The 21,473-nt window shown below is 36.9% G+C and overlaps 1 protein-coding gene across 4 annotated transcripts in view; it reads right to left on the bottom strand.

The window, feature by feature from the left end:
* Nucleotides 1-21,473, bottom strand: part of LOC130657590 (histone-lysine N-methyltransferase SETD2-like) — a 45,932-nt gene that overhangs the window by 13,053 nt on the left and 11,406 nt on the right. For 2 of the 4 annotated variants that reach the window (XR_008985171.1, XR_008985173.1), the window contains exons 4-11: nt 21,082-21,237; nt 20,704-20,749; nt 19,963-20,106; nt 19,537-19,677; nt 19,254-19,406; nt 18,929-18,997; nt 18,785-18,856; nt 17,349-17,465 (exon numbers count right to left, since the gene is read on the bottom strand). Coding sequence is in view for 1 of the 4 variants with exons in the window: in XM_057460577.1 (XP_057316560.1) it covers nt 17,433-17,465; nt 18,785-18,856; nt 18,929-18,997; nt 19,254-19,406; nt 19,537-19,677; nt 19,963-20,106; nt 20,704-20,749; nt 21,082-21,237 (814 nt within the window). In the remaining 3 variants the exon portion in view is untranslated. The remainder of the gene's footprint in view (nt 1-17,348; nt 17,466-18,784; nt 18,857-18,928; nt 18,998-19,253; nt 19,407-19,536; nt 19,678-19,962; nt 20,107-20,703; nt 20,750-21,081; nt 21,238-21,473) is intronic. The other 2 variants (XR_008985172.1, XM_057460577.1) reach the window with 1 other exon arrangement.

Raw genomic sequence — 21,473 nt, 5'->3', positions numbered from 1 at the left:
GTTTTGTGAAGAATTGACATTATTGGGAGCAACCACATCGATTGGCATTATATGGCGGCACTTCAATAGAATTAAGGCCATATTTCCGCAAAACAAACACTGTTAGGCTTGCCCTCAAAAGACACTTTGTGATTGTGTGAAAAATTGAGAATAATGGGACCAACCACATAAATTGGCATTATAGGGCGGCACTTCAATAGAATTAAGGCCATATTTCCGCAAACAAAACTGTTAGGCATGCCCTCATCAGATACTTTGTGATTGTGTAAAAAATTGACAATAATGGGGACAAACCACATGGATTGGCAGTATAAGGCGGAACGTCAATAGAATTGAGGTCATATTTCAGCAAACAAACATTGCTGGGCATGCCCTCAAAATATATTTTTTGTTTGTGTGAAGAATTGACATTAATGCGACTAACCACATGTTTGGAATTATGAAGCGGCACTTCAATAGAATTATAGCCATATTTCCGCAAACAAACACTGTTAGGCATGTCCTCATCAGGTACTTTGTGATTGTGTAAAAAATTGACAATAATGGGACCAACCTCATGGATTGCCATTGTAGGGCGGCACTTCAATAGAATTAACGCCATATTTCCGCAAACAAACACTGTTAGGCATGTCCTCATCAGGTACTTTTTGATTGTGTAAAAAATTGACAATAATGGGACCAACCTCATGGATTGCCATTGTAGGGCGGTACTTCAATAGAATTAACGCCATATTTCCGCAAACAAACACTGCTAGGCATGTCCTCATCAGGTACTTTGTGATTGTGTAAAAAATTGACAATAATGGGACCAGTCACATGAATTGGCATTATAGGGCGGCACTTCAATGGAATTGAGGTGATATTACCGAAAAAAAGCACTGTTAGGCATGCCCTCAAAAGATATTCTTCGTTTGTGTGAAAAATTGACAATAATGGGACCAACCACATGGATTGGCATTATAGGGCGGCAATTCATTAGAATTGAGGCCATATTTCCACAAACAAACACTGTTAGGCATGCTCTCATCAGATACTTTGTGATTGTGTAAAAAATTGACAGTAATTAGATCCACCACATGGATTGGCATTATAGGGCGGAACTTCAATAGAATTGAGGTCATATTTCAGCAAACAAACATTGCTGGGCATGCCCTCAAAATATATTTTTTGTTTGTGTGAAGAATTGACATTAATGCGACTAACCACATGTTTGGAATTATGAAGCGGCACTTCAATAGAATTATAGCCATATTTCCGCAAACAAACACTGTTAGGCATGTCCTCATCAGGTACTTTGTGATTGTGTAAAAAATTGACAATAATGGGACCAGTCACATGAATTGGCTTTATAGGGCGGCACTTCAATGGAATTGAGGTGATATTACCGAAAAAAACACCGTTTGGCATGCCGTCATCAGGTACTTTTTGATTGTGTAAAAAATTGACAATAATGGGACCAACCTCATGGATTGCCATTGTAGGGCGGCACTTCAATAGAATTAACGCCATATTTCTGCAAACAAACACTGCTAGGCATGTCCTCATCAGGTACTTTGTGATTGTGTAAAAAATTGACAATAATGGGACCAGTCACATGAATTGGCATTATAGGGCGGCACTTCAATGGAATTGAGGTGATATTACCGAAAAAAAGCACTGTTAGGCATGCCCTCAAAAGATATTCTTCGTTTGTGTGAAAAATTGACAATAATGGGACCAACCACATGGATTGGCATTATAGGGCGGCAATTCATTAGAATTGAGGCCATATTTCCACAAACAAACACTGTTAGGCATGCTCTCATCAGATACTTTGTGATTGTGTAAAAAATTGACAGTAATGAGATCCACCACATGGATTGGCATTATAGGGCGGAACTTCAATAGAATTGAGGCCATATTTCCGAAAAACAACACTGTTAGGCATGCTCTCAAAAGACACTTTGTGATTGTGTAAAAAATTGACAGTAATGAGATCAACCACATGGATTTGCATTATAGGGCGGTACTTCAATAGAATTGAGGCCATATTTCCGTAAAAAAACACTGTTAGGCATGCTCTTAAAAGACACTTTGTGATTGTGTGAAAAAATGAGAATAATGGGACCAACCACATGAATTGACATTATAAGGCGGCACTTCAATAGAATTGAGGCCATATTTCCGCAAACAAAACTGTTAGGTATGCCCTCATCAGATACTTTGTGATTGTGTATCTTATCAGATACTTTGTGATTGTGTAAAAAATTGACAATAATGGGGACAAACCACATGGATTGGCAGTATAAGGCGGAACGTCAATAGAATTGAGGTCATATTTCAGCAAACAAAAATTGCTGGGCATGCCCTCAAAATATATTTTTTGTTTGTGTGAAGAATTGACATTAATGCGACTAACCACATGTTTGGAATTATGAAGCGGCACTTCAATAGAATTATAGCCATATTTCCGCAAACAAACACTGTTAGGCATGTCCTCATCAGGTACTTTGTGATTGTGTAAAAAATTGACAATAATGGGACCAGTCACATGAATTGGCTTTATAGGGCGGCACTTCAATAGAATTGAGGTCATACTTCCAAAAAAAACACCGTTTGGCATGCCCTCATCAGGTACTTTTTGATTGTGTAAAAAATTGACAATAATGGGACCAACCTCATGGATTGCCATTGTAGGGCGGCACTTCAATAGAATTAACGCCATATTTCCGCAAACAAACACTGCTAGGCATGTCCTCATCAGGTACTTTGTGATTGTGTAAAAAATTGACAATAATGGGACCAGTCACATGAATTGGCATTATAGGGCGGCACTTCAATGGAATTGAGGTGATATTACCGAAAAAAAGCACTGTTAGGCATGCCCTCAAAAGATATTCTTCGTTTGTGTGAAAAATTGACAATAATGGGACCAACCACATGGATTGGCATTATAGGGCGGCAATTCATTAGAATTGAGGCCATATTTCCACAAACAAACACTGTTAGGCATGCTCTCATCAGATACTTTGTGATTGTGTAAAAAATTGACAGTAATGAGATCCACCACATGGATTGGCATTATAGGGCGGAACTTCAATAGAATTGAGGTCATATTTCAGCAAACAAACATTGCTGGGCATGCCCTCAAAATATATTTTTTGTTTGTGTAAAGAATTGACATTAATGCGACTAACCACATGTTTGGAATTATGAAGCGGCACTTCAATAGAATTATAGCCATATTTCCGCAAACAAACACTGTTAGGCATGTCCTCATCAGGTACTTTGTGATTGTGTAAAAAATTGACAATAATGGGACCAGTCACATGAATTGGCTTTATAGGGCGGCACTTCAATAGAATTGAGGTCATACTTCCAAAAAAAACACCGTTTGGCATGCCCTCATCAGGTACTTTTTGATTGCGTAAAAAATTGACAATAATGGGACCAACCTCATGGATTGCCATTGTAGGGCGGCACTTCAATAGAATTAACGCCATATTTCCGCAAACAAACACTGCTAGGCATGTCCTCATCAGGTACTTTGTAATTGTGTAAAAAATAAAAAGCACTGTTAGGCATGCCCTCAAAAGATATTCTTCGTTTGTGTGAAAAATTGACAATAATGGGACCAACCACATGGATTGGCATTATAGGGCGGCAATTCATTAGAATTGAGGCCATATTTCCACAAACAAACACTGTTAGGCATGCTCTCATCAGATACTTTGTGATTGTGTAAAAAATTGACAGTAATGAGATCCACCACATGGATTGGCATTATAGGGCGGAACTTCAATAGAATTGAGGCCATATTTCCGAAAAACAACACTGTTAGGCATGCTCTCAAAAGACACTTTGTGATTGTGTAAAAAATTGACAGTAATGAGATCAACCACATGGATTTGCATTATAGGGCGGTACTTCAATAGAATTGAGGCCATATTTCCGTAAAAAAACACTGTTAGGCATGCTCTTAAAAGACACTTTGTGATTGTGTGAAAAAATGAGAATAATGGGACCAACCACATGAATTGACATTATAAGGCGGCACTTCAATAGAATTAAGGCCATATTTCCGCAAACAAAACTGTTAGGTATGCCCTCATCAGATACTTTGTGATTGTGTATCTTATCAGATACTTTGTGATTGTGTAAAAAATTGACAATAATGGGGACCAACCACATGCATTGGCAGTATAAGGCGGAACGTCAATAGAATTGAGGTCCTATTTCAGCAAACAAACATTGCTGGGCATGCCATCAAAAGATATTTTTTGTTTTGTGAAGAATTGACATTATTGGGAGCAACCACATCGATTGGCATTATAGGGCGGCACTTCAATAGAATTAAGGCCATATTTCCGCAAAACAAGCACTGTTAGGCTTGCCCTCAAAAGACACTTTGTGATTGTGTGAAAAATTGAGAATAATGGGACCAACCACATAAATTGGCATTATAGGGCGGCACTTCAATAGAATTAAGGCCATATTTCCGCAAACAAAACTGTTAGGCATGCCCTCATCAGATACTTTGTGATTGTGTAAAAAATTGACAATAATGGGACCAACCTCATGGATTGCCATTGTAGGGCGGCACTTCAATAGAATTAACGCCATATTTCCGCAAACAAACACTGTTAGGCATGTCCTCATCAGGTACTTTGTGATTGTGTAAAAAATTGTCAGTAATGAGATCAACCACATGGATTTGCATTATAGGGCGGAACTTCAATAGAATTGAGGCCATATTTCCGTAAAAAAACACTGTTAGGCATGCTCTTAAAAGACACTTTGTGATTGTGTGAAAAAATGAGAATAATGGGACCAACCACATGAATTGGCATTATAAGGCGGCACTTCAATAGAATTAAGGCAATATTTCCGCAAACAAAACTGTTAGGCATGCCCTCATCAGATACTTTGTGATTGTGTAAAAAATTGACAATAATGGGGACCAACCACATGCATTGGCAGTATAAGGCGGAACGTCAATAGAATTGAGGTCCTATTTCAGCAAACAAACATTGCTGGGCATGCCCTCAAAAGATATTTTTTGTTTGTGTGAAGAATTATAGAGTAGCACTTCAATAGAATTGAGGTCATACTTCCAAAAAAAAACACCGTTTGGCATGCCCTCATCAGGTACTTTTTGATTGTGTAAAAAATTGACAATAATGGGACCAACCTCATGGATTGCCATTGTAGGGCGGCACTTCAATAGAATTAACGCCATATTTCCGCAAACAAACACTGTTAGGCATGTCCTCATCAGGTACTTTGTGATTGTGTAAAAAATTGACAATAATGGGACCAACCACATTGATTGGCATTATAGGGCGGCACTTCAATAGAATTGAGGTCATATTTCCACAAACAAACACTTTTAGGCATGCTCTCAAAATATACTTTTTGTTTATGTGAAAAATTGACAATAATGGGACCAACCTCATGGATTGGCATTATAGGGCGGCACTTCAATAGAATTAAGGCCATATTTCCGCAAAACAAACACTGTTAGGCATGCCCTCATCAGATACTTTGTGATTGTGTAAAAAATTGACAATAATGCGACCAACCACATTGATTGGCATTATAGGGCGGCACTTCAATAGAATTGAGGTCATATTTCCACAAACAAACACTTTTAGGCATGCTCTCAAAAGATACTTTGTGATTGTGTAAAGAGTGGCAATAATGGGTTCAGTCACATGAATTGGCATTATAGGGCGGCCTTCAATAGAATTGAGGTCATATTAACGAAAACAACACTGTTAGGCATGCCTTCAAAAGATAGCTTTTGTTTGTGTGAAAAATTGACAATAATGGGACCAACCACATGGATTGGCATTATAGGGCGGTTGTTCAATAGAATTAAGGCCATATTTCCACAAACAAACACTGTTAGGCATGCTCTCAAAAGATACTTTGTGATTGTGTAAAAAATTGACAACAATGGGACCAACCACATGGATTGGAATTATGAGGCTGCCCTTCAATAGAATTAAGGCGATATTTCAGCAAACAAACACTGCTGGGCATGCCCTCAAAAGATATTTTTTGTTTGTGTGAAGAATTGACATTAATGTGACTAACCACATGGATTGTAATTATGGGGCAGCACTTCAATAGAATTAAGGCCATATTTCCGAAAAAAAACACTGTTACGCATGCTCTCAAAAGATACTTTGTGATTGTGTAAAAAATGGCAATAATGGGTCCAGTCACATGAATCGGCATTATAAGGCGGCACTTCAATAGAATTGAGGTCATATTTCCAAAAAAAAACAAAACTGTTAGGCATGCCCTCGTCAGATACTTTGTGATTGTGTAAAAAATGGAAATAATGGCATCACCACATGAATTGGCATTATAGGGCGGCTGTTCAATAGAATTAAGGTCATATTTCCGCACACAAACACTGTTAGGCACGCTCTCAAAAGACACTTTGTGATTGTGTAAAAAATTGACAATAATGGGACCAACCACATGGATCGGAATTTTAGGGCGGCACTTCAATAGAATTGAGGTCATATTTCCACAAACAAACACTTTTAGGCATGCTTTCAAAGGATACTTTGTGATTGTGAAAAGAGTGGCAATAATGGGTCCAGTCACATAAATTGGCATTATAGCGCGGCCTTAAATAGAATTGAGGTCATATTTCAAAAAAAAAAAAAAACTGTTAGCCATGCCCTCATCAGATACTTTGTGATTGTGTAAAATATGGAAATAATGGGACCAACCACATGACTTGGGATTATAGGGCGGCACTTCAATAGAATTGAGGTCATATTTCCGCAAACAAACACTGTTAGGCATGCTCTCATCAGATGCTTTGTGATTGTGTAAAAAATTAACAGTAATGAGACCTACCACATGAATTGGCAGTATAGGGCGGAACTTCAATAGAATTGAGGCCACATTTCCGAAAAAAAACACTGTTAGGCTTGCTCTCAAAAGACACTTTGTGATTCTGTGAAAAATTGAGAATAAGGGGACCAACCACATGAATTGGCATTATAGGGTGGCACTTCAATAGAATTAAGGCTATATTTCCGCAAACAAAACTGTTAGGCATGCTCTCATCAGATGCTTTGTGATTGTGTATCTTATCAGATACTTTGTGATTGCGTAAAAAATTGACAATAATGGGGACAAACCACATGGGTTGGCAGTACAGGGCGGAACGTCAATAGAATTGAGGTCATATTTCAGCAAACAAACACTGCTGGGCATGCCCTCAAAAGATATTTTTTGTCTGTGTGAAGAATTGACATTAATGTGGCTAACCACATGGATTGTAATTATGGGGCGGCACTTCAATAGAATTAAGGCCATATTTCCGAAAAAAAACACTGTTAGGCATGCTCTCAAAAGACACTTTGTGATTGTGTGAAAAATTGAGAATAATGGGACCAACCACATGAATTGGCATTATAGGGCGGCACTTCAATAGAATTGAGGTCATACTTCCGAAAAAAAACACCGTTAGGCATGCCCTCATCAGGTACTTTTTGATTGTGTAAAAAATTGACAATAATGGGACCAACCTCATCGATTGGCATTATAGGGCGGCTGTTCAATAGAATTAAGGTCATATTTCAGCAAACAAACACTGTTAGGCACGCTCTCAAAATACACTTTGTGATTGTGTAAAAAATTGACAATAATGGGACCAACCACATAGATCGGAATTATAGGGCGGCACTTCAATAGAATTGAGGTCATATTTACGCAAACAAACACTGTTAGGCACGCTCTCAAAAGACACTTTGTGATTGCGTAAAAAATTGACAATAATGGGGACCAACCACATGGATTGGAAGTATAGGGCGGAACGTCAATAGAATTGAGGTCATATTTCAGCAAACAAACACTGCTGGGCATGCCCTCAAAAGATATTTTTTGTTTGTGTGAAGAATTGACATTAATGTGACTAACCACATGGATTGGAATTATGGGGCGGCACTTCAATAGAATTAAGGCCATATTTCCGAAAAAAAACACTGTTACGCATGCTCTCAAAAGATACTTTGTGATTGTGTATAAAATGGCAATAATGGGTCCAGTCACATGAATCGGCATTATAAGGCGGCACTTCAATAGAATTGAGGTCATATTTTCAAAAAAAACAAAACTGTTAGGCATGCCCTCATCAGATACTTTGTGATTGTGTAAAAATGGAAATAATGGGACCAACCACATGAATTGGCATTATAGGGCGGCTGTTCGATAGAATTAAGGTCATATTTCCGCAAACAAACACTGTTAGGCACGCTCTCAAAAGACACTTTGTGATTGTGTAAACAATTGACAATAATGCGACCAACCACATGGATCGGAATTATAGGGCGGCACTTCAATAGAATTGAGGTCATATTTCCACAAACAAACACTTTTAGGCATGCTTTCAAAAGATACTTTGTGATTGTGAAAAGAGTGGCAATAATGGGTCCAGTCACATAAATTGGCATTATAGCGCGGCCTTAAATAGAATTGAGGTCATATTTTCAACAAAAAAAAAAAACTGTTAGCCATGCCCTCATCAGATACTTTGTGATTGTGTAAAATATGGAAATAATGGGACCAACCACATGAATTGGGATTATAGGGCGGCACTTCAATAGAATTGAGGTCATATTTCCGCAAACAAACACTGTTAGGCATGCTCTCATCAGATGCTTTGTGATTGTGTAAAAAATTGACAGTAATGAGACCTGCCACATGAATTGGCAGTATAGGGCGGAACTTCAATAGAATTAAGGCCACATTTCCGAAAAAAAACACTGTTTGGCTTGCTCTCAAAAGACACTTTGTGATTCTGTGAAAAATTGAGAATAATGGGACCAACCACATGAATTGGCATTATAGGGTGGCACTTCAATAGAATTAAGGCTATATTTCCGCAAACAAAACTGTTAGGCATGCTCTCATCAGATGCTTTGTGATTGTGTATCTTATCAGATACTTTGTGATTGCGTAAAAAATTGACAATAATGGGGACCAACCACATAGAATGGCAGTATGAGGCAAAACGTCAATAGAATTGAGGTCATATTTCAGCAAACAAACACTGCTGGGCATGCCCTCAAAAGATATTTTTTGTTTGTGTGAAGAATTGACATTAATGTGACTAACCACATGGATTGTAATTATGGGGCGGCACTTCAATAGAATTAAGGCCATATTTCCGAAAAAAAACACTGTTAGGCATGCTCTCAAAAGACACTTTGTGATTGTGTGAAAAATTGAGAATAATGGGACCAACCACATGAATTGGCATTATAGGGCGGCACTTCAATAGAATTGAGGTCATACTTCCGAAAAAAAACACCGTTAGGCATGCCCTGATCAGGTACTTTTTGATTGTGTAAAAAATTGACAATAATGGGACCAACCTCATCGATTGGCATTATAGGGCGGCTGTTCAATAGAATTAAGGTCATATTTCAGCAAACAAACACTGTTAGGCACGCTCTCAAAAGACACTTTGTGATTGTGTAAAAAATTGAGAATAATGGGACCAACCACATGAATTGGCATTATAGGGCGGCACTTCAATAGAATTGAGGTCATACTTCCGAAAAAAAACACCGTTAGGCATGCCCTGATCAGGTACTTTTTGATTGTGTAAAAAATTGACAATAATGGGACCAACCTCATCGATTGGCATTATAGGGCGGCTGTTCAATAGAATTAAGGTCATATTTCAGCAAACAAACACTGTTAGGCACGCTCTCAAAAGACACTTTGTGATTGTGTAAAAAATTGACAATAATGGGACCAACCACATGGATCGGAATTATAGGGCGGCACTTCAATAGAATTGAGGTCATATTTCCACAAACAAACACTTTTAGGCATGCTCTCAAAAGATACTTTGTGATTGTGAAAAGAGTGGCAATAATGGGTCCAGTCACATGAATTGGCAGTATAGGGCGGAACTTCAATAGAATTGGGGCCACATTTCCGAAAAAAAACACTGTTAGGCTTGCTCTCAAAAGACACTTTGTGATTCTGTGAAAAATTGAGAATAATGGGACCAACCACATGAATTGGCATTATAGGGTGGCACTTCAATAGAATTAAGGCTATATTTCCGCAAACAAAACTGTTAGGCATGCTCTCATCAGATGCTTTGTGATTGTGTATCTTATCAGATACTTTGTGATTGCGTAAAAAATTGACAATAATGGGGACCAACCACATGGATTGGCAGTATAGGGCGGAACGTCAATAGAATTGAGGTCATATTTCAGCAAACAAACACTGCTGGGCATGCCCTAAAAGATATTTTTTGTTTGTGTGAAGAATTGACAATAATGTGACTAACCACATGGATTGGAATTATGGGGCGGCACTTCAATAGAATTAAGGCCATATTTCCGAAAAAAAACACTGTTACGCATGCTCTCAAAAGATACTTTGTGATTGTGTAAAAAATGGCAATAATGGCACCAACCACTTGAATTGGCATTATAGGGCGGCTGTTCAATAGAATTGAGGTCATATTTCAGCAAACAAACACTGCTGGGCATGGGCTCATCAGATACTTTGTGTTTGTGTAAAAAATTGACATTAATGTGACCTACCACATGAATTGGCAGTATAGGGCGGAACTTCAATAGAATTGAGGCCACATTTCCGAAAAAAAACACTGTTAGGCTTGCTCTCAAAAAACACTTTGTGATTGTGTGAAAAATTGAGAATAATGGGACCAACCACATGAATTGGCATTATGGGGTGGCACTTCAATAGAATTAAGGCTATATTTCCGCAAACAAAACTGTTAGGCATGCTCTCATCAGATGCTTTGTGATTGTGTATCTTATCAGATACTTTGTGATTGCGTAAAAAATTGACAATAATGGGGACAAACCACATGGATTGGCAGTATAGGGCGGAACGTCAATAGAATTGAGGTCATATTTCAGCAAACAAACACTGCTGGGCATGCCCTCAAAAGATATTTTTTGTTTGTGTGAAGAATTGACATTAATGTGATATAGAATTAAGAATTCAATAGAATTAAGGCCATATTTCCGAAAAAAACACTGTTAGGCATGCTCTCAAAAGACACTTTGTGATTGTGTGAAAAATTGAGAATAATGGGACCAACCACATGAATTGGCATTATAGGGCGGCACTTCAATAGAATTGAGGTCATACTTCCACAAACAAACACTTTTAGGCATGCTCTCAAAAGATACTTTGTGATTGTGAAAAGAGTGGCAATAATGGGTCCAGTCACATGAATTGGCAGTATAGGGCATAACTTCAATAGAATTGGGGCCACATTTCCGAAAAAAAACACTGTTAGGCTTGCTCTCAAAAGACACTTTGTGATTCTGTGAAAAATTGAGAATAATGGGACTAACCACATGAATTGGCATTATAGGGTGGCACTTCAATAGAATTAAGGCTATATTTCCGCAAACAAAACTGTTAGGCATGCTCTCATCAGATGCTTTGTGATTGTGTATCTTATCAGATACTTTGTGATTGCGTAAAAAATTGACAATAATGGGGACCAACCACATGGATTGGCAGTATGGGGCGGAACGTCAATAGAATTGAGGTCATATTTCAGCAAACAAACACTGCTGGGCATGCCCTAAAAGATATTTTTTGTTTGTGTGAAGAATTGACAATAATGTGACTAACCACATGGATTGGAATTATGGGGCGGCACTTCAATAGAATTAAGGCCATATTTCCGAAAAAAAACACTGTTACGCATGCTCTCAAAAGATACTTTGTGATTGTGTAAAAAATGGCAATAATGGCACCAACCACATGAATTGGCATTATAGGGCGGCTGTTCAATAGAATTGAGGACATATTTCAGCAAACAAACACTGCTGGGCATGGGCTCATCAGATACTTTGTGTTTGTGTAAAAAATTGACATTAATGTGACCTACCACATGAATTGGCAGTATAGGGCGGAACTTCAATAGAATTGAGGCCACATTTCCGAAAAAAAACACTGTTAGGCTTGCTCTCAAAAAACACTTTGTGATTGTGTGAAAAATTGAGAATAATGGGACCAACCACATGAATTGGCATTATGGGGTGGCACTTCAATAGAATTAAGGCTATATTTCCGCAAACAAAACTGTTAGGCATGCTCTCATCAGATGCTTTGTGATTGTGTATCTTATCAGATACTTTGTGATTGCGTAAAAAATTGACAATAATGGGGACAAACCACATGGATTGGCAGTATAGGGCGGAACGTCAATAGAATTGAGGTCATATTTCAGCAAACAAACACTGCTGGGCATGCCCTCAAAAGATATTTTTTGTTTGTGTGAAGAATTGACATTAATGTGATATAGAATTAAGAATTCAATAGAATTAAGGCCATATTTCCGAAAAAAACACTGTTAGGCATGCTCTCAAAAGACACTTTGTGATTGTGTGAAAAATTGAGAATAATGGGACCAACCACATGAATTGGCATTATAGGGCGGCACTTCAATAGAATTGAGGTCATACTTCCGAAAAAAAACACCGTTAGGCATGCCTTCATCAGGTACTTTTTGATTGTGTAAAAAATTGACAATAATGGGACCAACCTCATCGATTGTCATTATAGGGCGGCCGTTCAATAGAATTAAGGTCATATTTCCGCAAACAAACACTGTTAGGCACGCTCTCAAAAGACACTTTGTGATTGTGTAAAAAATTGACAATAATGGGACCAACCACATGGATCGGAATTATAGGGCGGCACTTCAATAGAATTGAGGTCATATTTCCACAAACAAACACTTTTAGGCATGCTCTCAAAAGATACTTTGTGATTGTGAAAAGAGTGGCAATAATGGGTCCAGTCACATGAATTGGCAGTATAGGGCAGAACTTCAATAGAATTGAGGCCACATTTCCGAAAAAAAACACTGTTAGGCTTGCTCTCAAAAGACACTTTGTGATTCTGTGTAAAATTGAGAATAATGGGACCAACCACATGAATTGGCATTATAGGGTGGCACTTCAATAGAATTAAGGCTATATTTCCGCAAACAAAACTGTTAGGCATGCTCTCATCAGATGCTTTGTGATTGTGTATCTTATCAGATACTTTGTGATTGCGTAAAAAATTGACAATAATGGGGACCAACCACATGGATTGGCAGTATAGGGCGGAACGTCAATAGAATTGAGGTCATATTTCAGCAAACAAACACTGCTGGGCATGCCCTCAAAAGATATTTTTTGTTTGTGTGAAGAATTGACATTAATGTGACTAACCACATGGATTGGAATTATGGGGCGGCACTTCAATAGAATTAAGGCCATATTTCCGAAAAAAAACACTGTTAGGCATGCTCTCAAAAGACACTTTGTGATTGTGTGAAAAATTGAGAATAATGGGACCAACCACATGATTTGACATTATAGGGCAGCACTTCAATAGAATTGAGGTCATACTTCCGAAAAAAAACACCGTTAGGCATGCCTTCATCAGGTACTTTTTGATTGTGTAAAAAATTGACAATAATGGGACCAACCTCATCGATTGTCATTATAGGGCGGCTGTTCAATAGAATTAAGGTCATATTTCCACAAACAAACACTGTTAGGCACGCTCTCAAAAGACACTTTGTGATTGTGTAAAAAATTGACAATAATGGGACCAACCACATGGATCGGAATTATAGGGCGGCACTTCAATAGAATTGAGGTCATATTTCCACAAACAAACACTTTTAGGCATGCTCTCAAAAGACACTTTGTGATTGTGTAAAAAATTGACAATAATGGGACCAACCACTTGGATCGGAATTATAGGGCGGCACTTCAATAGAATTGAGGTCATATTTCCACAAACAAACTCAATAGAATTGAGGTCCTATTTCAGCAAACAAACATTGCTGGGCATGCCCTCAAAAGATATTTTTTGTTTTGTGAAGAATTGACATTATTGGGAGCAACCACATCGATTGGCATTATATGGCGGCACTTCAATAGAATTAAGGCCATATTTCCGCAAAACAAACACTGTTAGGCTTGCCCTCAAAAGACACTTTGTGATTGTGTGAAAAATTGAGAATAATGGGACCAACCACATAAATTGGCATTATAGGGCGGCACTTCAATAGAATTAAGGCCATATTTCCGCAAACAAAACTGTTAGGCATGCCCTCATCAGATACTTTGTGATTGTGTAAAAAATTGACAATAATGGGGACAAACCACATGGATTGGCAGTATAAGGCGGAACGTCAATAGAATTGAGGTCATATTTCAGCAAACAAACATTGCTGGGCATGCCCTCAAAATATATTTTTTGTTTGTGTGAAGAATTGACATTAATGCGACTAACCACATGTTTGGAATTATGAAGCGGCACTTCAATAGAATTATAGCCATATTTCCGCAAACAAACACTGTTAGGCATGTCCTCATCAGGTACTTTGTGATTGTGTAAAAAATTGACAATAATGGGACCAGTCACATGAATTGGCTTTATAGGGCGGCACTTCAATAGAATTGAGGTCATACTTCCAAAAAAAACACCGTTTGGCATGCCCTCATCAGGTACTTTTTGATTGTGTAAAAAATTGACAATAATGGGACCAACCTCATGGATTGCCATTGTAGGGCGGCACTTCAATAGAATTAACGCCATATTTCCGCAAACAAACACTGCTAGGCATGTCCTCATCAGGTACTTTGTGATTGTGTAAAAAATTGACAATAATGGGACCAGTCACATGAATTGGCATTATAGGGCGGCACTTCAATGGAATTGAGGTGATATTACCGAAAAAAAGCACTGTTAGGCATGCCCTCAAAAGATATTCTTCGTTTGTGTGAAAAATTGACAATAATGGGACCAACCACATGGATTGGCATTATAGGGCGGCAATTCATTAGAATTGAGGCCATATTTCCACAAACAAACACTGTTAGGCATGCTCTCATCAGATACTTTGTGATTGTGTAAAAAATTGACAGTAATTAGATCCACCACATGGATTGGCATTATAGGGCGGAACTTCAATAGAATTGAGGTCATATTTCAGCAAACAAACATTGCTGGGCATGCCCTCAAAATATATTTTTTGTTTGTGTGAAGAATTGACATTAATGCGACTAACCACATGTTTGGAATTATGAAGCGGCACTTCAATAGAATTATAGCCATATTTCCGCAAACAAAACTGTTAGGTATGCCCTCATCAGATACTTTGTGATTGTGTATCTTATCAGATACTTTGTGATTGTGTAAAAAATTGACAATAATGGGGACAAACCACATGGATTGGCAGTATAAGGCGGAACGTCAATAGAATTGAGGTCATATTTCAGCAAACAAACATTGCTGGGCATGCCCTCAAAATATATTTTTTGTTTGTGTGAAGAATTGACATTAATGCGACTAACCACATGTTTGGAATTATGAAGCGGCACTTCAATAGAATTATAGCCATATTTCCGCAAACAAACACTGTTAGGCATGTCCTCATCAGGTACTTTGTGATTGTGTAAAAAATTGACAATAATGGGACCAGTCACATGAATTGGCTTTATAGGGCGGCACTTCAATAGAATTGAGGTCATACTTCCAAAAAAAACACCGTTTGGCATGCCCTCATCAGGTACTTTTTGATTGTGTAAAAAATTGACAATAATGGGACCAACCTCATGGATTGCCATTGTAGGGCGGCACTTCAATAGAATTAACGCCATATTTCCGCAAACAAACACTGCTAGGCATGTCCTCATCAGGTACTTTGTGTAAAAAATTGACAATAATGGGACCAGTCACATGAATTGGCATTATAGGGCGGCACTTCAATGAAATTGAGGTGATATTACCGAAAAAAAGCACTGTTAGGCATGCCCTCAAAAGATATTCTTCGTTTGTGTGAAAAATTGACAATAATGGGACCAACCACATGGATTGGCATTATAGGGCGGCAATTCATTAGAATTGAGGCCATATTTCCACAAACAAACACTGTTAGGCATGCTCTCATCAGATACTTTGTGATTGTGTAAAAAATTGACAGTAATGAGATCCACCACATGGATTGGCATTATAGGGCGGAACTTCAATAGAATTGAGGCCATATTTCCGAAAAACAACACTGTTAGGCATGCTCTCAAAAGACACTTTGTGATTGTGTAAAAAATTGACAGTAATGAGATCAACCACATGGATTTGCATTATAGGGCGGTACTTCAATAGAATTGAGGCCATATTTCCGTAAAAAAACACTGTTAGGCATGCTCTTAAAAGACACTTTGTGATTGTGTGAAAAAATGAGAATAATGGGACCAACCACATGAATTGACATTATAAGGCGGCACTTCAATAGAATTAAGGCCATATTTCCGCAAACAAAACTGTTAGGTATGCCCTCATCAGATACTTTGTGATTGTGTATCTTATCAGATACTTTGTGATTGTGTAAAAAATTGACAATAATGGGGACCAACCACATGCATTGGCAGTATAAGGCGGAACGTCAATAGAATTGAGGTCCTATTTCAGCAAACAAACATTGCTGGGCATGCCATCAAAAGATATTTTTTGTTTTGTGAAGAATTGACATTATTGGGAGCAACCACATCGATTGGCATTATAGGGCGGCACTTCAATAGAATTAAGGCCATATTTCCGCAAAACAAGCACTGTTAGGCTTGCCCTCAAAAGACACTTTGTGATTGTGTGAAAAATTGAGAATAATGGGACCAACCACATAAATTGGCATTATAGGGCGGCACTTCAATAGAATTAAGGCCATATTTCCGCAAACAAAACTGTTAGGCATGCCCTCATCAGATACTTTGTGATTGTGTAAAAAATTGACAATAATGGGACCAACCTCATGGATTGCCATTGTAGGGCGGCACTTCAATAGAATTAACGCCATATTTCCGCAAACAAACACTGTTAGGCATGTCCTCATCAGGTACTTTGTGATTGTGTAAAAAATTGTCAGTAATGAGATCAACCACATGGATTTGCATTATAGGGCGGAACTTCAATAGAATTGAGGCCATATTTCCGTAAAAAAACACTGTTAGGCATGCTCTTAAAAGACACTTTGTGATTGTGTGAAAAAATGAGAATAATGGGACCAACCACATGAATTGGCATTATAAGGCGGCACTTCAATAGAATTAAGGCAATATTTCCAATATATTTACAATAAAATAGCATTAAAATGTTACTATGGCAACAATTAAAATAATGACAGTATAGAAAAACTAAGTATCCCAAGGGTAAAACAAAATGTCTAAGTGAATAAAATAATTTAAATAAATTAAGTAAAAAGTGTGAATAACAAAGACTTAGGAAGTGGCCTGAATACATTATTCTGACTGATATCAAATTATACTTACCTGTTTACACACAAATTGTAGTAACCAGGCTCCTAACCTGTTTGTTGAGGACTGTTTTCTCCCATCTGATGTGTAAAGCTTCTTTCAGACGCAAACCATATTTAGATGAAGCGGAATCTAAAATGGAAAAACAGTTTTCATCACATGCTTTTTTACACTCATCTGCAGTCATTAAATGTTTGTAGATAGGTGACTGTTTATCACGGCCTAAATGCTCCTTCGTCGATTATTTTATACTCAGGGAGGGAGTTTTGAAATAATGTATGAAGTTACCATAAAATGTCCACGACGATAAAAATCCACATAATTTTGGATCGATTTAAAGAGTTGGTTAACTATTATCACACAAAGCGTTTAACAATAAGGATAAAAGTGATAAAAAGGAATTTTTTATCCCACAAAATAAATTGCTGTATAATGAATAAATATTCGCAGGAATAAACTTCCGCTATCAAGCTTTGTCAAAAAATTTTCCGGGGCCCAACTTACGCGATTTGGGCCGAAATCGTAAAATCGTGAAAAATTCAAGAAAGTTTCTTCTTAAGGGAAAAAACTTTCACAAATGTAAAGTTAGCGACTTTTGGCGAAAATCGTGAAAGGTAGGCCCTGTGAATATTTTTGAAAAAGCTTGATAGCAAAAGTTTATTTCAAATTTATTTAAAATTATTAAGATCATTTGCGAAAGTTATTTCTTGTTAAAAAATTTAAAAGAAGCTATTCGTGAAAGTTATTGTTCTTGATTTCATGATTTTTTTGACTCGTGAAAATTTCTTCTTTTGAACCGTGTATTAAGTTCAGAAAAAGCGAAAAGAAATAAAACTGCTCAAATTCTATACCTTCGACAAATGAAAGGGAATTATTTTTTTCCAGCCCTGCATTTATTTCACCCCCCCCCCCCCCCCCCAAACCCAGGGTTCGGATTTTGCTAGCACTCCAAACAAGGTATTAATAGTTCTTGTCGATAAAATGTTTTGCAGTATATCTATACACGCATGTAGCTGATAAAGACTTTGCATTTTTTTTAGCCTTCCCCGCCGAAAAAAACATATCGGTTGCGCTTAAGGGTATGTATTTTTATTTTTTTATTTTTCAGATATTTATTGAGGAAAGTGTTTGCGTGAGAAACTGTCGTCGTTTTCAGACGAGTTTGTAAAAGTTTTATTTATTTATTATACAGCAATTTATTTTGTGGGATAAAAAATTCCTTTTTATCACTTTTATCCTTATTGTTAAACGCTTTGTGTGATAATAGTTAACCAACTCTTTAAATCGATCCAAAATTATGTGGATTTTTATCGTCGTGGACATTTTATGGTAACTTCATACATTATTTCAAAACTCCCTCCCTGAGTATAAAATAATCAACAACAATTGATTGACTTTAGCGTATTCTTTTCCTTAAAAGGTTTCTTCATTTTGAAGTATGTGAAAAATACCTGTTTACAAAGACATCCGTTCAAAACTTCATCGTTTTTATCAATATCAGCATCATTATCTGACATAGCAACCTGAAAATAAATGTGCTTTTTTTGCAAATTAAAAATTTCAGCACTGTATTGTAATATATTTTGAAAAATTACCTGGTCACCAGTGCCTGGATCCAATTCAATTACAGAATTTTGCACTTGGTAAACAATATGAAAATCCGGCTAAAAACAGTTAACATGTAGGCTGACATAGATACACGATGTTCATAACAATGCAAGGAACTGTTAAGTTCATATTTTAGACTGTATACACATTGCACACAGGGCTTACATGACTACAACAAAGAATCCTGAAATTCTAGAATTAATTTATCTTGCGTTTTTCTTCTTTTGTGATACTCTCTTTGAATGGTATAAAATCTTGAGGAGACTACTTGTAAAACTTAAAACAAAAAGAGGAAAGAGGAAAAAAGTATACCTCATCAGTAGACTTCTCGAAATTTGATGAAAATTCTGTTATCTTCACGTCTTTGTGCGCTCGTTTACTGGCGCACATGGCTTTTGTTTTTTGGGTAATCTTTGGTAATTTTGGCACCACTTTATTAACGGTCAATGGTTTGAGAAAGTGAGTCTAACATGAAATTTAGAAAATATGACAAAACAAAAATATGAAAAGGATAATTTTATATTCCCAAAATGCCACTTCAAAATTAACTTTTCAAATATACAACAATGAAAAGATACAAGGTGAAAAAGTATACCTCATCAATAGACATTTTACAATCTGATGGAAATTCTGTTATCTTTACATCTCTCTGTTCAAGATCTTCTGTACCACTTTCGGTACGTTTTGATAATTTTTGCACAACTTTATTGATGTTCAATGGTTTGAGAAAGTGAGTCTAACAAAAGATGTCGAAAATATGACAAAACGAAAATATGAAAAGGATAACTTTATATATGAATCTCTCTGTACTTGTTCATACTTTTCTTTAGTATTTTCAGTAGGTTTTAGTGTTTTTTCCACAACTTCGTTGGTTATCAATGGTTTAAAAGATACCGTCTAGCATAAGATGTAAAAAATATGACACCTCAAAATTCTTTGATGTTTAATAGCGCAAATGTTCTAATGATTTTATCAGCTCACAAATTCATAAAAATGAAGATATAAGGTGACGAAAGTATACCTTATTAGTAGAATTTTTGAAATCTGATGGAAATTCTGTTATCTTTGCATCTCTCTGTTCCTTAGTCATTTCTTTAGTTATTTTACTACCTTTTGGTGTTTTTTCCACAACTTCATTGATGTTCAATGGTTTGAGACATTCAGCCTAACATAAAATGAAGAACAAAAATGAATAACACATGATAACATAATAAACAGCAAAAAGAGCAAAGAGTTAGGAAATATGTAATGTAAATTCATCACAAAAATGACGTATGCATTAATGCTAGGAGAGTTTATTCAGTTGGAGTAGAATTATAATATCAGGCTTTGCTTGGATAATAGGCCTTGGATCTGTAAATAATTGGACAACTATTCAACCAACTGTGTTGATGGTGGCAGCCTTAGGATTCAGGGGCCCTAAGTGGAAACACTTCAAACCCTCCAACACATCAGTAAGTTTGAGAAAATAAGTGTATAGTGTCTGCATTTATCTGGCCACTTCAGTGAATAAGCATTGCACACAGGAAATGTATATTAGTAAAGACTTGTGGGCAAAAAATTGCGTGGGTTTGCCATCAATCAGTGTTGTTATCGAGAAAGAAACTGGAATTGTAAATTAGGAAAGAGGCCTTCCTACCACTTGCATGGTTAAACCCCACCAGACATCAAATTGGTGTTTAAAAACCACAGGACCAGCATGTATGAACACATATGGTACAAATGGCCGGACAATATAATGGAATTATATTTTGCACTGTACCTTTTTGCGCCAGGGCATATCATCTGGATTTTCTCCATAATCATATCTAAAGTAATACAAATTTCTATGAACTCATTTTCACGCATTTTATGACATTCCTAATTCAAATTTTTATCAATTGCAAGTTTCTGTTTCACATTAGTAATTCAAATTTAGCCTTCAAGTCACTAGTTACAAAATGAACTAAATGCAAAAATTTAAACAGATTTCAAATAGTAAAGGTTGGATTTGATAGCCTGCTAAAAAGCAGAAAGTGTGCTCATAGGCAGGCAATTCATTGGGATTTTTATTGGGATTCCAGGCAACAAAAGAAGCAAAACTTCAACTTTTCCAACACACAGTGCTGCCAAAACATCAAAACAAGAATGAAATATATACCTTAACTCGGTGTCTTGTTTTATATCTACTAACGCATACAACGCTATAAAGACTTCCATTTTTTTATTTGTGTATTTCTTCATCACACAATTAGCATACTTAGTAGGTGCATCATTCACAATTCTTCCAATCTGCACAGAATTTGTTGCATCAATACTAAGATAATACATACTAACAAAATTATTCTAATGAAAAAGCCATTCCCTTGCTATATCAAGGAGTAAACTAATTTAGTAAGGAGATTCCCTGCATCAGCTAATTCAATATTTACTGTCTACATTAAGCATGAGGCAATCCCCCACTTCCTGATAGCAAAAACGTTAAACATTGACATTGGCAAAACACTAAATTCTACAATTGTTGCTAACAGGAAATACAACCTATTATTTACG

The sequence above is a fragment of the Hydractinia symbiolongicarpus genome, chromosome 9 (assembly GCF_029227915.1).
Source record: "Hydractinia symbiolongicarpus strain clone_291-10 chromosome 9, HSymV2.1, whole genome shotgun sequence".
Lineage (NCBI taxonomy): Eukaryota > Metazoa > Cnidaria > Hydrozoa > Anthoathecata > Hydractiniidae > Hydractinia > Hydractinia symbiolongicarpus.
The sequence above is the reverse complement of the archived record's forward strand: the minus strand, read 5'-3'. Positions and strand labels throughout refer to the sequence as shown.